Below are 16,484 nucleotides of genomic sequence, written 5' to 3'. Positions count from 1 at the left end.
CCAACACAGTTTTGAACTTGTTTTGTACATTTTAGCAATTTTACTCCCTGTTGGATACCAACGATACATCATTTCCATATAATTTTCTTTCAACGAACAGCATGCAGTAAACAAATTCTTCCCTTTTGGTGGAAAGGTCCACAGCACTTTTTGGACAAAGCAGGGCAAGGTGGAGAAGAAGGGACAGTCTGACATGTGATTGCTCAATAGTGATTTAAAACATGTGTTTTTTTGAAATTAGAGAGTTGGAAAAGACTGCATAAAGAAAGAAAGAAACAAAACAAATGCAAGCCATCACGATCTTTTAAAGCTAGCTCAGTGGCACCCTCCGCAGCTACCGTATTTTTCGCTCCATAGGACGCTCCGGACCATAGGGCGCACCTCATTTTTAGAGGAGGAAACAAGAAAAAAAATATTTTTCTGGTTTTCCTCCTCTAAAAGCCCTGTTTTGTTTTGTTTTTTGTTTTGTTTTTGAGGATCAGCTAAAAGTTTTGCAGCTTTTTTTGCAAAGGGAAAAGCCCTGGGGTTTGGGGGTTTTTTTTTTTTTTGGAGGATCAGCTAAAGGTTTTGCTGCTGTTTTTGCAAAGGCAAAAGGCCTTTTTTGAGGATCAGCTAAAGGTTTTGCAGCTTTTTTTGCAAAGGGGGAAAAGCAAAGCTCCTTTTGCAAAGGGGGAAAAGCAAAGAGGAAAAGCCCCATTTTTATGGGGTTTAACTCACATTTCTGAAAAATCTTGAGGAAAGGGAGCCATTTCTACTGTTTCCAGACAGATAATCTAATCAGCCAGTCACATGTCCTGGGGAAACAAACAACCTCCCTCTGCAGCACATTCAACAAAGGAGGGCGGGGCTGAAAGGGAGCCGGGGACTCTTATCTCTCTCCCGATCTCTTGCTGATCAGCTGCTGAGCGGGTCCTTTCAACACTCCCTTTTCTCTTTGTAAAATAAAAAGCACAATCTGCTTTTGGCCCCTGGGCAATTCAGCTCCAGGGACCACCATTCGCTCCATAAGACGCACAGGTATTTCCCCTTACTTTTTAGGAGGAAAAAAGTGCGTCTTATGGAGCAAAAAATACGGTAATTACTGAAGTCTGATATTTCTCTGTTAGCCACTGAGGATAGCTAAATGTGTTTTGTCTTGACACCTCCCGAGTTTTGAGGGTCTCTGCTAATCCTGTGGTGGCAAAATTCTCACTTCCAAGTATCCTCGATGATAAAATCCCTAATGATCACACTAATCACAGCACCTTGTTCTATATGCAGCATTTTTGCAACAATCAAACTTGATAACAGTTCTTAGCCCCCGACCGATATCCCCGTGATATCACCTTGTTAAAATAAAAAGCTGCTACGAAACAGGGACTAATGAATGCATCTTGATGAAATCTATGGTTCTGAGTCAGTTCTTCTCAGAGGCTGCCGGGATGACTTTATGACTCTGAAATTGTGGGTTGCACCAAGAATAAGTGAAATCGCAGAACTTTGATCATTCAACCCTTCTCATTATAATTCAGGCTGCATATTCACAAAACCTGTAGGCACCTCAACATTCGAGATAATTTCTGTATAGCCAAGTCTCCTTCTCTTGCCTTTATTAATTTCCTGGTCTCAGTCTAGGTTACAATACTGAGCAGGCACCACACTTCCTTTTTCCTACTGCTTTCTAGATCCTGAAATGCACACATATCATGTGTCTGAAATAGTATGGGAGAGCAATCCTGAAGCCATTTTGACTCTTCCAACGACCTCAAATATTCCTCGGCAGTAAGGGAGGCAAATGGGGAAAGCCTTCCCATTGTCCTTTTGCTTGTAAATCCTGTCTTAAGGGCATGTTTGTGTATGAATGGGGCGAGCCTGTGACCTGGATTCAGGAACTAAAGTATTAACCATCACAAAAGAATGGCCAGGCTGCCCAGGTAATGCAATCAGTGACCATTATCAGGTATCCTGGCAGACAGGATTTCTGCTGTAGACAAATTCCCTCTGTGGTGTATGCATGATGTTTTGGGGTGGTGGTCTTGGGATACAGGGTGGGCAATTTCAAAAGTCTATATAAGGGCTTGCACACCATTGTTCAGGGTTCTCCTCCCTCATGCGCGTGGTGAGTGGGGACCCTGTTGTAACAGATTAATAAAGATCAGGCTTATTAGCTGCTTTACTTCTCAATATTCTATGGTTGGCCTCTGTTATTTTCTCCTACCCATAGGGAACCCACTTAGGGACTCTGTGAGGGCTCTTGGATACCCCATAAGGGAAAGGGAGCAGTTTTTCTTGTAGCAATGCTAATAACTTGTGATACACCGTCTGCTTATAAGGAAAGAGCCATGAACAAGGCAAAGGGGGCAGAACAGAAAGCCATATATAAGCAGGAGGGCAGGGAAAAGTCATCGTGGTTGTGAGGGACCAGTCCAGAGGGAGAACAAGGAGCTAAAGTGCTGGCAGGACACAGGGAAAGGGGAAGAAAGGCCTTGCTCCACCAGCCGTCCTCACATCTCCATATTCCCCCATTCAGATACCTTGAGATGCTTCTGGAGTAACATGGCTCTGATTGAAACAGAACCCTACATCCACTTGACTGTTTGGATAGTTATTGGTTTGGCAGCATGCTCTTTTGAGGTGCTGCCAAATTGTCAGAATTCAACTGTCTCTATGTGTGACAAAGGAACATATCCAGATCTATATTCTGCTGCACGTTGCTTTGGAAGACTTCCAGCGGCGAGGAAACTAGCTTACGGTGAAAGTCTATTCACATTGGTCATCCACTCCTTCGGGGTGGAGCTGCTCACTGCGACAACAGCATATCCTCCAACATTTATCTGATGAAAATAGGGACATCCTATTCCATAATCATAACAATTTGCACCACCAACCTTACTGTATGCTTGTGAAATGTGGACCACTTATAAACGCCATCTCCAACTCGTCAAAAGATTCCACCAACGGTGTCTCCGAAAATTTGTACACATCACTTGGGAAGACAGACGAACTAATGAGAGGGTACTGGAAGAAGCAAAGATCACCAGTGTCAAAGCAATGATTCTTCAACATCAATTTTGTTGGACTGGTCATATTGTGCGGATGCCTGATAATTGTCTTCCAAAGGAACTACTCTATTCCAAACTTAAAAATGGAAAGCGTAATGCTGGTGGTCAACAAAAGAGGTTTAAAGCCTCTTTCAAGGCAAATCTTAAAAAATGTAGTATAAACACCGACCAGTGGGAAACACTGGCCTGTGAGCGCTCTAATTGGAGAGCAGCCTTTACCAAAGGTGTCATGGGTTTTGAAGACATTTGAACTCAGGACGAAAGGGAGAAACATGCTAAGAGGAAGGCACGCTTGGCAAACCCTCACGACGATCAACTCCCACTTGGAAACCTATATCCCCACTGTGGAAGGACGTGTGGATCCAGAATTGGCCTCCGCAGTCACTTACGGACTCACTGTTAAGACCTTGTTTATGGAAGACAATCTTACTCAGCTACAAGGGATCGCCAAAGAACAACAACAATAATTTTAGGTGGCTTCCAACATATATATAAAAATAATAGGACATAACACATTAATTAGTGAGTGCTCACTAGAAGGACAGATCCTGAAGTTGAGGCTCCAGTACTTTGGCCACAAAATGAGAAGAGAAGACTCCCTGGAAAAGACCCTGATGTTGGGAAAGATGGAGGGCACAAGGAGAAGGGGACGACAGAGGATGAGATGGTTGGACGGTGTTCTCGTAGCTACTAACATGAGTTTGGCCAAACTGCGGGAGGATGTGAAGGACAGGCGTGCCTGGCGTGCTCTGGTCCATGGGGTCACGAAGAGTCGGACACGACTAAACGACTGAACAACAACAACAACAACACATTAAAAACACTTCCAATGCAGAGTTGTCTCCAGATGTCTTCTAAAGGTTCTGTAGGTACTTATCTCCTTGTTTTAAGGGTTCCATAACTCCATGCCCTCCGATGACAATAGGGACACCCTAAGGAGAAGTGGGACATTCTGGAATCAAATCAGAAACTGGGACGGTTTCTGTAAATCCAAGATGACCCTGGAAAATATGGACAGTTGGAGAGTCTGCAGCAGAGTTAAGACTAGTATCCAGTCTTAATCCACCTCTCTCCAGTGGGAGAAAAAAAACAAATCATGGTTATGTCCAGCTCTGGGGCATTGGGCCGACGACAATCTTAGACAGTCCCGTGGTTGAAGTCCTGAGCAGAACCCGAGGCATCTGAGGCGTGGAAATTGAAGTTGCTTGGGACAAGAGTCCTGAGTTCCTCCAAAACCACAACAGAGACAGCCGTGGCCAGCTCAGTCCGGGAAATTGGTGAGCAGCAAGATAGGCAGAGTACCCCCAACTTATCTTCTTGACCCCAAATCATTTTCTGGTGTGATTCAAGCTCCTAAATCAAGAGCTTTTCCTACTATCTGCAAAACAAATCAAAACATGTGCCAAGAAACATATGCAGGGAATGCTCAGAATTCTCAAAATCATTAGCATCACTTTTGTTTTCTTCGGGTGGCAGGCTTGAAAGCAGCGACAAAACAAATAGCAAATTAATTTCATAATTAATCGATAAATGCTTATATAAAGACCCATCTCAAAGCAGCAGAAAATATTCTAAATTAGGATCACTTGTGCAGTTCATGTTTTGTTTTCTTTATCCATAATATACTGTAATACTACTGCCCTCTTCTGGATCAGAGGGAATATGGCAAAGACAGCTCTATTGGCATTGGAATCTTTGTATCTCATTTATTAATGCGCTGTATATGCAGGTGTGCGCAAGGCACTGGGAAGAGAAAAAACCCACTGAGAGAAGTTCCTGGGTTTCTGCCAAGTTGCGTATACAGTTAGTTACTAACAATTAACCCTTGTGTTGCAAACAGTAGATCAGCAAACAATGAAAGGCAACATGTAGACCAATAAATAGTAAAGGCACTAATTCTTTAAACGCAACAAACATAATACGAGACCAAAATGTACACTCTTGCAAATATGATACATAACACAGAATTCTCTGAAAGCAATGTAAGTCTTTAAAAAGCCAGCAACACAATATTTGTCTGTTGATAAACAAATCAGTCTTGAGAAGCACGTAGATACACTTGGGGTAATCACACTGTTTTGAAATAATCTTCCTCAGCACGACTATGTGTGATTATCCGGATCACTGTCCTGCACACTACCACCTTGGCACCACTCCATGTGTATCTGCGTGCATCTCAAGACTGATTTATTTATCAACAGACGAATATTGTCTGCTTAAAGACTTACATTACTTTCAGAGACAGTGTGGTGTAGTGGTTAAGAGCGGCAGACTCGTAATCTGGGGAACCGGGTTCGCGTCTCCGCTCCTCCACATGCAGCTCCTGGGTGACCTTGGGCTAGTCACACTTCTTTGAAGTCTCTCAGCCCCACTCACCTCACAGAGTGTTTGTTGTGGGGGAGGAAGGGAAAGGAGAATGTTAGCCGCTTTGAGACTCCTTCAGGTAGTGATAAAGCGGGATATCAAATCCAAACTCTTCTTCTTCTTCTTTTGTGTTATGTATCATATTTGCAAGAGTGTACATTTTGGTCTCGTATTATGTTATGTTTGTTGCGTTTAAAGTTGTATATACAGTCATACCTCGGGTTACAGACGCTTCGGGTTGTGCGTTTTCGGGTTGCACACCGCGCTGAACCCGGAAGTACTGGAATGGGTTGCTTCTAGGTTTCAGCACTCGCGCATGCGCAGAACCGCTAAATTGTGCTTTGTGCATGCACAGAAGCGCCGAATCGCGACCCATGCATGCGCAGACGCGGTGCTGCAGGATGCGAATGTGCCTCCTGCATGGATCACGTTCGCAACCCTGAGCGTCCACTGTTTATATTAAAAAGGCTGGCTCTGCTGAGAACATTTTCTCTTTCCCCCCTCCCCCCTTTATTATCTTTATTATTATTAATTTTATACAGTCTTAACATCAGGTTTTACAATCATGATAACCCAAATACAGTCAAGAGCATATTTAGAATCATAGAGTTGGAATAGACCACAAGGGCCATCCAGTCCAACCCCCTGCCAAGCAGGAAACACCATCAAAGCATTCCTGACAGATGGCTGTCAAGCCTCTGCTTAAAGACTTCCAAAGAAGGAGACTCCACCACAGTCCTTGGCAGCAAATTCCACTGCCGAACAGCTCTCACTGTCAGGAAGTTCTTCCTAATGTTTAGGTGGAATCTTCTTTCTTGTAGTTTGAATCCATTGCCCCGTGTCCGCTTCATACATTTTCAATTGTACCGATTTTGTGCTGAGAACATTTTCAAGGGAGTAGGAGTCGATGGCACCTTGTGGATCCATATTAGCTCTTGCAACCTGGAACATTCTCATCTAAAGTAAATATGACTGTAGATAAGATGAAGGAAGCCAATGAGCGGGGGGAATTTTTTTCACTTGAAAATGATGCCTAACACCTGCAAAACGCCTCCTGCAACGTTTGGCAGTGCAAACCCTGTAACGAAAGATTAAAAAATGAGCCCTCGGCGCCCTGGTTTTTGCCCAAAATTTCGACATATTCCGATTCCCCCGAAAACGGTGCCAAACACCTGCAGATTGTCCCGTGCAACGTTGGGAGCTGCAAAGGCCGCGTTTCCAGGAAGGCAAAATAATAATAATAATAATAATAATAATAATAATAATAATAATAATAATAATAATAATTGTGTTGGAATATTCTGGAAGAAACTTGAAAATGGTCTTGAACAAGTTGCTAGGCAACAGAAAATTTCCCCAGCAACAGGTGTCCTTATAAGTCATGTGATCGACTAAGTCTGGGTCAGTGTAAATGAGCGTGTGAATGAGTCAGCATTAGGTTTCTGGCCGGATGGCAAAAAGAAGAAAAGATTATGTTGCTTTGTTTGTTTATTTATCTATTAATGACCAGTGTAAAGTTTTGTAACTAGTAAAGACGCTGAGAAACAGAACCAAATGGTGTTTATTCCTGTAATGGAAATTTCACTAAGAGATAGCTGGAATGCTGCTGCTGTAAAGAATTAAAAGATGCAGGAGAACTTTTCTGTAAACGGAACTCTGCTGCAGAAAGAAATGGAAACCCAAGAATAGATGCTCATGCACCAACGCAGCAAAGAGATGTCAAAGATGGAACGCTAGCTTTGCAGTGAAAAGCGGCTCTTGTATTTAAAGCTCTTTGGGACTCAATACTGCGGGGAAGCAAAGCACAAGACAGTGCTTTTTGCCAGGAAAAAAAAAAGCACAGAGATTTCCCCAGGAACAGAAAGAGCGATGCTGCCATCTCACACCTGAAGCCCTGCAGCTCTCAACTTCCTCTCCAAACTTCAATGTCAAATATCATCAACAGCATATGCCAAAAGAAGATGTTAATCAGAGGCGATGATATCAGAAAACTCTTTGGAAAATGAAACATAAAGCTTTCAAACATATGTATTGGCATGAGAATGCTCCATTGGTCTGCTTCTGTCATTCATTCTGTCATTCTCTTTTGAGAGCTCACGGAATCTTGTGCTCTAGTACAGTGGTACCTTGGTTCTCAAACGCCTTGGTTCTCAAACGCCGAAAACCCGGAAGTGTTCTGGTTTTTGAACGTTTTTTCGGAAGCCGAACATCTGATGTGGCTATCGGCTATTGTTTCTGGGGCGCCTGCACCAATCAGAAGCCATGCCTTGGTTTTCGAACATTTCAAACAGACTTCCGGAATGAATTAAGTTTGGTGCTTTTGTTTTTGCTATTTATTTTGTGTTTTTGAGGCTTTTTCATTTAATTTGTTTTTGTGGCTGTGTGGAACCCAGTCCAGTCCCAGTGTGACTGCCGAAATGGATAAAAACTCCTCATCCAAACAATGACTATCATCAGTGCAGGTAAGGAAAAAAATAAATTTTATCATCTACAATACTGTCGTATTTATTTTATAGTACAGTACATTGATTATTGCTTTCATTTTACGGCTCAGTGGTCTCATTAGATAGTAAAATTCATGTTAAACTGCTGTTTTAGGGGTTGTATTTAAAAGTCTGGAAGGGATTAATCTGTTTTGCATTACTTTCTATGGGAAAGCGCACCTTGGTTTTGGAACGGACTTCCGGAACGGATTAAGTTTGAGAACCAAGGTTAACATTGTACTTAAATTTGTGGGCATTTTAGCAGTTTCAGGAAGGCTGGCCAGATGATACAGATGCAACTCCTATCTCACGTTCTGATATTATTCAGTTAATGGCAGCTCCATGGGGAGGGGCCACAGCACAGATGGATTTGGGCTTCCATTTACCCAGCTTCCATAAGGGCTACCCAGGGCGATCAAGATTCTCACGGGACGAAAAGCCGTTCTAAACAGGTAATCCATATCATTTCTGCCATGGTTGAAAAAGCAGCTAGGTGAAGACTATTTTGAACGGGAAATGTCTGAGAGGCGGTGGTAGCTGGTTCCTCCCTGCCTGTTACGTATGTCACTCCTACGTCAGGTAATCTGAGCTTGCTGCCATTGCGCTTTCTGTTTTATCATTCTCAGAGCCCATCTAGTCCTAGGCGAAAGGGGTGTGTGTGTCAGGAATGCTTTCCAAGGACACTGAATTGGCCAGCTGTCTCTCTCCTGGCTCTTCTAGCTGCTCCTCAACCAGAATTCCCCAGCTTTCCCCCTCTGGACTATGCCCCTCTGCAAACCGCTGTTCTAAATCAATACTGTCCTGTCCTTGGGAAGGTTCAGGAAAAGGGGGGGGGGCTCCCATCATTCCTCCTCAGTCCAGTCCCTGACAAGAGGGGAATGAAGGCCGGCCAGAGCGGGTGGGAGAAAAGCTCCCAACAGCCCCCTTTTCCTTCAAGTCCCCCCCCCCCCGCTTTTGAAGGAGCAATACAGAGACACTTGCAGTAACATTTCCACTTTATCCAAGGATAGATGTTTGTAGTCTGTCTTCAAACTCAGCACCCACACCCGGTTAAGTCCTTCAAGCTATTTATCTTTTAGACCCCTGCAGAGGTCTGGAGAAGTCTGCTCCCCTTTCCTGGGGGGTAGTGTTGCAGACTGGCATCTGGGACCCTCAGTTAGTCAGATTGAGGGCAGGGAGATGCTGCCCACATCATGGGGATTCCCAGCCGTGTAACGCCCCCAGGCGTTTAAACTGTGGTGTGGCTGGCGTGTATGTGTTCTCCTTTCACCTCTTGGCCAGATCTCCCATCCCACCCGGCCTCTTTTTACACGTTGCTATGACCGCGATCTTGCTATGGACATATGTCGGCTGCCATATTGTTGGGGCCAGGTAGGAATTTTTCCACTTGGCATATTGGCACCAGCCACTTGGTTTTCGCTTAACTTGTAGCAATCGTCACAATTTTTTAAGGTTAGGCATTGGGTAAGCCTTTGTGATGGGAGGGGAGGTTGTAGCCTCTGCCTGCCCCTCCTCGACAAGGCTATCCTGTTAAAAGGATCTGGGGGTGTGGATCCTGTCCGAAGCCCAGGCATGGGCTAGGGCCATGCCATGACCCATCAGGGACCCTGATTTGATGTATATCATAGAGCTCCACCCTGCAGACGGGTAGGAGTCGGGATATAGTCTGGTTTCACCCAATGCCTAAGCTAAACCGCTCACATCTGCAACCAATAAAGAAGTGGCCTATTTTTGCTCAGTAACCTTAATTATCTGTGTCTGTTTATTATAGTCAAACCTCATGTTATGTACGCTACGGGATGCGTACGTTCGGGTTACGCACCGTGGCAACCCGGGAGTAACGGAACGCGTTACTTCCGGGTTTGGCAGTTCGCGCATGCGCATCAAATGACGTCTCGCACACATGCGCAGATGCGGCGCTTCATGATACGGATGTCACGGGTTACGAACGGGGCTCCGGAATGGATCCCGTTCGTAACCAGAGGTACCACTGTTATAAGGGAACTACAGGGCCTGGGGCCTTGTCATGTAAGTGTGGGGGTTGAATTGCAAGGCATGTTCCCACCTGCCTGTCTCCTTCAGCGCCCGGCCCCATCTCCTTCAAACCCCAGTGAGGATTGAAAGCCTTCTTTCATCCCCCCTGCATGGGGCTCTTCACAAAGGAGCACTTTGAAAGCTCTGTACTGTATTTCGCTATGAATTCCTGGCAATCAGGGCTTCAAATAATGTAAGGTAATCGATCGGTAGACAGCCCCATGCACCTGTCACCTCTGGCCTTTTACAGGTGGGAAATAAAGATGTTGGCTGCCAGCCTGAAAAGATTTGAGCCACTGCTATAAGGATGGAGGGATGGATTTGGGGTGAGCTCTAAGGGGAGGGAGGAATAGGCCGGGGCTGCCAGGATCTAAGCAGAGTTGGCGAGCAATATGAGGAGCAGAGGCAGCCCCTATTTTTACGCATTCCCTTTTCTTGAAGTTCTGCATCAGAAGCTCTTTGGGGATTGGAGTGAGCAGTTGACATCCGACTTTGGAGATTCATGACACTTTAACGGTAAGTGGGATTCAAGGGTAAGGGGGGTCATTGGGTTGTCGTTTTTATTTTTATTATGTATTTTGTGGTTTTATATCTTGATTTTATTCTGTGAACCGCCCTGAGACCCCCGGGTATAGAGCAGTATATAAATTAATTAATTAATAAAAAATCACCATATAAATTTCTTGTGGCTTTAAAATGGCTAGAAAGAAAACTGTAATCACAATGTCAAAAGAAAAGAAAAGAAAGATAGGCTTTATTTGTGAGTTTCTGTAACACAATACAAAAGATTGTAGAGCTATTCCAACACCATACCAAACCTATTCTACAGCAAGGTATTTGTGTTGCTCAAATTCCAAAAAAACCACACCCCACAACCCCAATTCAATTTTTGACTTCTATACTTGCATGGTCCAACAAAGATTACACACCTTTAGTACGTGTAAAGATGCAGGATGCCAATGGCCGAGACAAGCTATGGCAATGCCTTTTGATGGAGAGTAGCTTAAATAACATTGAGTAAAACAAAGTAGGGGATATTTCAATTTCAGTTTCTCAGGAATACATAGTGGCGAAAAAGAAAAGCTTTTATATCAGTAGTTGTTTTCAGTTCCATTTGTTGGATCATAGTCACAATAGTTCTTTGAATTTAACAGATCTAGTACTGGAAACCCAGCATATTGTACAAAGGTTGAGAACCAATAGTAGAACATTTTACTAACATGCTCAGCAGTGGTAAAAGACCTAACATATTACTTATCAGCTTTAGGTTTCAGATGTACCATGGAGATGAAATGAGATGTTGCAAACTAAAGAAAACATAAACGATTACACTAAATACATCTTTCTCTGTTCCCATTATGGCTAGAAATAATCTAGTAATGGAAAGTTAAACTGTCTACATCGGGAGGGGGCAGGGGAAAGAAAGATTTCTTTGCAATTTTTCTCTTTCAGTGACACTTCCATCTATAAATTGGCTCACACAAAATGTTCCTTTGGAACAGAAAGATGACAATTCTAGGGTGAAAACATTAGTTGAAACTGTTGATGGGAAATAATTTATTTATTTCTGTTTAATACTGTTTCTTGTGAACATTATCCCTTGCATTAATATTAAATCAGTTTCCCCCCCCCCCCAAAAAAAATCTGAATAATTTCAATAGTTTACACACTAGTTTAAGATTACTTTTCTAGCCTATCTCTGGTGGAGAAACTGACGTTATCTAAATATTTTTTCTTCATAAAAAACAGTGCTTCTAAAGCAGACATAATGGGGGGGGGGGGCGTTGACAAAACTACAAGGGTCAAAAATATAGTATTTCTGCACTGTTATTCTAAAGCACTAGAAAACATAACTACATTATTTTAAAATAGAGATACAACTTAATGAAATGTGGGGTATATGTGCCAAGTTATTAGCAATGCAAAAGACCAGCTTAAGCATATTTTCCCTAAACCAATTACAAAAAGAAAAGGTGCCTTTTTAACAAGTACGCACAAAGATTGATCAAACATTGTTCTTATTCCGTATTACAAGTGCTACTTGTTTATAAAACTGAAACCTTCTCTTGCATTTAAAATGTACAGCATACACTACGTTTTGCCTTTTCTCTTACCCACTCATTCAATCCATTTTGACAAAAAATAAACCATTTAACGCACATGTTTATGGAGCAATTGCTGATATGTTAATGCATTATTACTTGCATAGAGCAGAAACTTTACTTGGAATTGCTAACCGTGAGTCTCAATCGTGCCCATCGCTTGGCAAGAGTCGGTGCCAAAAATCACATTTTGTGGCACATAACCTTTAGCCGTATTTATCCAGGAATTCCCAGACATTCAAAACAGCTCCTGTATTATACTTCCATTACCAGCAATGGAGTAAGTATTTTGCCTTGGCTTTCCCAAATCAATCCAGCACTGTAATCAGATATGCTCTAAGACCGCATCTCTCTTTACATGTGGGGGAAAAAACCCAGTAGCGCATTGGTTTCTTATCTTTTCCAGAGTAACTAGTAACTCACATGACGTGGCTAAGTGAGCATTTGGTAGGTTGTACAGTCTTGGCTGCATGTCGACTATGCAAGCTGAGCTAGTGAAAAAAAAAATTTGCCGTCCATTGTAGGAACAACAACAACACAGCTGGCACAAGAATCGTTCTCAAGCTTGTACCTTTGAGCCAGTACATGTTTGGCATTTCTTTCTCTAAACATTAATTGCAATGGAAAAACTGACAGTGTCTTCCAAGCCTGGCATCTATCCATCTGCCACGAGTGTATACAAACCATAGTTTGATTCTCCTGGTTTAATGTACAGCAAAGTGTTTACTGAATGCAGATGGTGAAATAGAAGAAAAGGGATCACTAGATCCTAGTTCTCCGCTGTGCTCCAGAATGTGCCTCCCGTGTCATTCGCTGCTTTCGTCTTTCTCTGAAGATGCAGGACTATCGCGAACAGGCAGCAGGTCATAATGAGAGGGAATGTGGCTGTTTTTTGGCAGATCATAAAGATCTTGGCTGAAAGGTCCCTTGTTATTCAACGTTCCCTGGATAACGCTAACTGTAGGTTCTGCAATAATAAAAACATACAAACACATTGGTGCTCCGATATTGGATGAACAATCACAACATTTTATGAAAATTAACGTAGTAGTCCCACTGTAGTTTTCTGTACTTTAAAAGCCTTCAATCTTTCAGATACACCATCAAACAATCTTCAGTCACATTAAAGAAGACTGTGAAATGACTGTAGCTCCGTATATATTCATGAAAATGCAAGCTAGCTACAAAATTAAGCATACCCTAGTATGTATATTGATGAAGGGCAAGGGGCTAGAATTATTTTTACTCAATAAAGACATGAATGAAATAGTGTTTTTCATATGTTCATCTATTACGCATTGTGAGCTTATGTCTGGCTTTCAGTTCAGCCACCCTTTGTAAAATACTGTGGTACCTTGGGTTACATATGCTTCAAGTTACAGACGCTTCAGGTTACAGACTCCACTAACCCAGAAATAGTACCTTGGGTTAAGAACTTTGCTTCAGGATGAGAATAGAAATTGGGTGGCAGCGGCGCGGAAGCAGCAGCAGGAGGCCCCATTAGCTAAAGTGGTACCTCAGGTTAAGAACGGACCTCCAGAACGAATTAAGTTCTTAACCCAAGGTACCACTGTACATATTATTTTTAACTTGAGAAACACTTCCAGGATATGCATTTATGTATACAATGATGGCAAAACACTCCGTCAGGACTCACCAACTTCATAGACATTCTTGTTGGTGGAAGCAGAGTTACTAATTTCTGCATAGGCAGAATCCCTTCGTGCTGGAGACTTCATTTCAACATATCCACATTCTGTATGTTTTGGTGTCAATGCTGGGGGGTCTTTAATAGTGGCATACGGATTTTCAGAACTGCTTAAGGAGCAGTTACTTAAATTGTATTCAGAATTCTTTACTAGATCTGAGAAAACAGAAAAATAATGTTTTAATTGTACTCTTCAAAGAATAATATACATGACAAAATTAAGCGAAATGCATATGATATTTAAAAATTAAATGATCTTTTTGCTTTTTGGCAAGTCTTCTTTGACATTTTGGGATTTCATATTTTAACACAGTGAAACAAACCAATGAACAAAATGACATCCACAACGCTCCTTTTCAAGTACCAATTTATTGCTCTTCTAACCCAGTCTATCGTGGAACTCCCGGTGAGCTCACATACAGGACTGATCAGGCCCACGGCTGCTTAGCTTCAACAAGGCTGCAACATAAGATGCCCCAAGACCATTCCCTGAGCCCCAATATATTTAGGTCTGTAAGAAAACTCACCTTTCAGAGATTTTCCCGTACAGCCTCTATCGATTCCAAAAGCTCCTGTAAAATATTGAGAGGCACGATGGCATTAAATTGGGATAAACACAGCAGTGTTAAATTTCCAAAACGGTCATTTAAAAAATCTATTGCAATTTAGTCTTCTCATTTTTAATGCACAAGTTTCTTGGTCATTGTTGCCACCCTAAGGTCTGTATAACTGTGTATATTAAGAGCTGCATTAATCTGCCTGTATACCACAGTCAAATTCCCAGAAGCCATACTCTTGGGGAGATAGCTGAAAAACATCACCATGTTCTCCTTGCAAAGAGAGATGGAAATGAGGCATGTTGTCTCCCCCCCCTTAAATACATATTGTGATGCACAAAACTGGCATATTTATTTATTTATTTAGGTACCAAGCTCATTGAGGTAGCCTCCATGCTTCCAGTCGGCAGGTAGGGTTCCTGTGTAGTCCACAACAGGGCCTCGCTTTCCAGAATCCACATTTTTAAGATTCACAAACAGTTGGTTGTTGTTTGACTGTTTCAAATAAAGACAGAAGGCATAGAATGAAGACGGCAATATTTGACATAGAGAGAGCAACTGTAGTGCAAATAAAAAGATATGGTGTTTTATACATGTAAAGGTAAAGTAAAGGACAGTTAAGTCCAGTCAAAGGCAACTATGGGGTTGCGGTGCTCATCTTGCTTTCAGGCCGAGGGAGCTGGCGTTTGTCCACAAACAGCTTTCCGGGTCATGTGGCCAGCATGACTAAACCACTTCTGGTGCAATAGAACACCGTGACGGAAACCAGAGAGCGCAGAAATGCAGTTTACCTTCCCGCCACAGCGGTACCCATTTATCTACTTGCACTGGTGTGCTTTTGAACTGCTAGGTTGGCAGGAGCTGGGACAGAGCAACAGGAGCTCATCCTGTCATGGGGATTTGAACCGCTGACCTTCTGATCGGCAAGTCCAAGAGGCTCAGTGACTTAGACCACAGCACCACCTGCGTCCCCTAACCTTTTATACATGTAACATACCAGGAATAACATTCCCTAAGTATATAGCTAATCTATATTTTTACCTTCGCCAAAGTCATCCTGTCCATGTTGTTGGCATTCACTGGGTTTGAACACTGTGTTAGAGTGTGATAGCTTGGGTTGGAGAAGTAATGGCTGTTAGCATTGCCACCATTACTGTGAGGAATCGTCTCTGTGAAAGGAATGAAAAAGTGAGTGCTGTGTCACTGCTCATCCTTGGCCTTATGCAACTATGCTGAAGAACTAGCCAACAGTTTGCCTAGAATTAAAATACAAGTTAATATGGATTTATATGATCAATACAGATTGTTTTTCTGTTCCTGAAATGCATCTTCCTCTACATGACAGAATCCCACTTCCTTTCAGATTTTGACTGATAGGAATCTCCTGTCTTTCTTGCATCTCTATATGTTATATCTTCTCTCTTTCTCCTCCAGTTGTCGCTCATAGTCTCTCGGCCACTGCCGTCTGCTTGTTTCACCAACCTCTTAATACAGACAAAAATGGATATGTTGTCTTCCCTCTCCAAACCGTTTCTATAAGACAAGCCACACAGAACACTGGTATCATGCTAGTTCTCCCTGCTTAGCATGCTGGGAGTCAGCCTTGGGGATATTTACTTTTTTCACACAGCCCTCCCACTTCCCTGAGTTAAATTTCTCCTTCCTCCTTTAACCACAGTTGAAAGTTTACTGGAAGTAATATTAACTGCGGTTAAGGCTAACCAGCTTTTTCCTTAAGCCAGAATGCAAAATGGTAATCTAGAGTGATTGTCTGATAAGCATCTTGATGGGTACAGTCCTTGGCTAGCCATGTTTGACAGCGTCTATTGTAGCCAAAAACAATGGGCGAAAACATTTTTTTTAGAATCACAGAATCGTAGGGTTAGAAGGGACCACAAGGATCATCTAAGTCCAACCCCCTGCAATGCAGAAATCATTCATCCATCGTAGGTGTCGAACCCACAACCCTGAGATTAAGAGCCTCGTGCTCTACTGAGTGACCTATCCCTTGGAGAGACCTGCACTGAAAGGCAGCATATAAATAGTTTAATAAACAAAAATATTTATGTTGTGAACTGCCCTGAGATCCATGGGTATAGAGCGGTATACAAATTTAATAATAAAATAAAATATAAATAAATAAACAGATAAGGGGTGCTGCTTGTATAGAGTCTTTGCTATAGGCACTGTGTCAT

General features: G+C 42.5%; 1 protein-coding gene across 1 annotated transcript in view; it reads right to left on the bottom strand.

Annotated features, from left to right (window-relative positions):
• Nucleotides 1-11,557: 11,557 nt before the first annotated feature.
• The window catches only part of MEGF10 (multiple EGF like domains 10), a 111,622-nt gene continuing 106,695 nt past the window's right edge, over nt 11,558-16,484 (bottom strand). The window contains exons 21-25 of the mRNA XM_033163887.1: nt 15,331-15,458; nt 14,661-14,784; nt 14,260-14,304; nt 13,682-13,888; nt 11,558-12,991 (exon numbers count right to left, since the gene is read on the bottom strand). Of these exons, the coding sequence (XP_033019778.1) occupies nt 12,831-12,991; nt 13,682-13,888; nt 14,260-14,304; nt 14,661-14,784; nt 15,331-15,458 (665 nt within the window). The 3' untranslated portion in view covers nt 11,558-12,830. The remainder of the gene's footprint in view (nt 12,992-13,681; nt 13,889-14,259; nt 14,305-14,660; nt 14,785-15,330; nt 15,459-16,484) is intronic.

The sequence above is a fragment of the Lacerta agilis genome, chromosome 11 (genome assembly GCF_009819535.1).
Source record: "Lacerta agilis isolate rLacAgi1 chromosome 11, rLacAgi1.pri, whole genome shotgun sequence".
Lineage (NCBI taxonomy): Eukaryota > Metazoa > Chordata > Lepidosauria > Squamata > Lacertidae > Lacerta > Lacerta agilis.
Note: the sequence above shows the minus strand (reverse complement) of the source record. Positions and strands in the feature narration are given on the sequence as shown.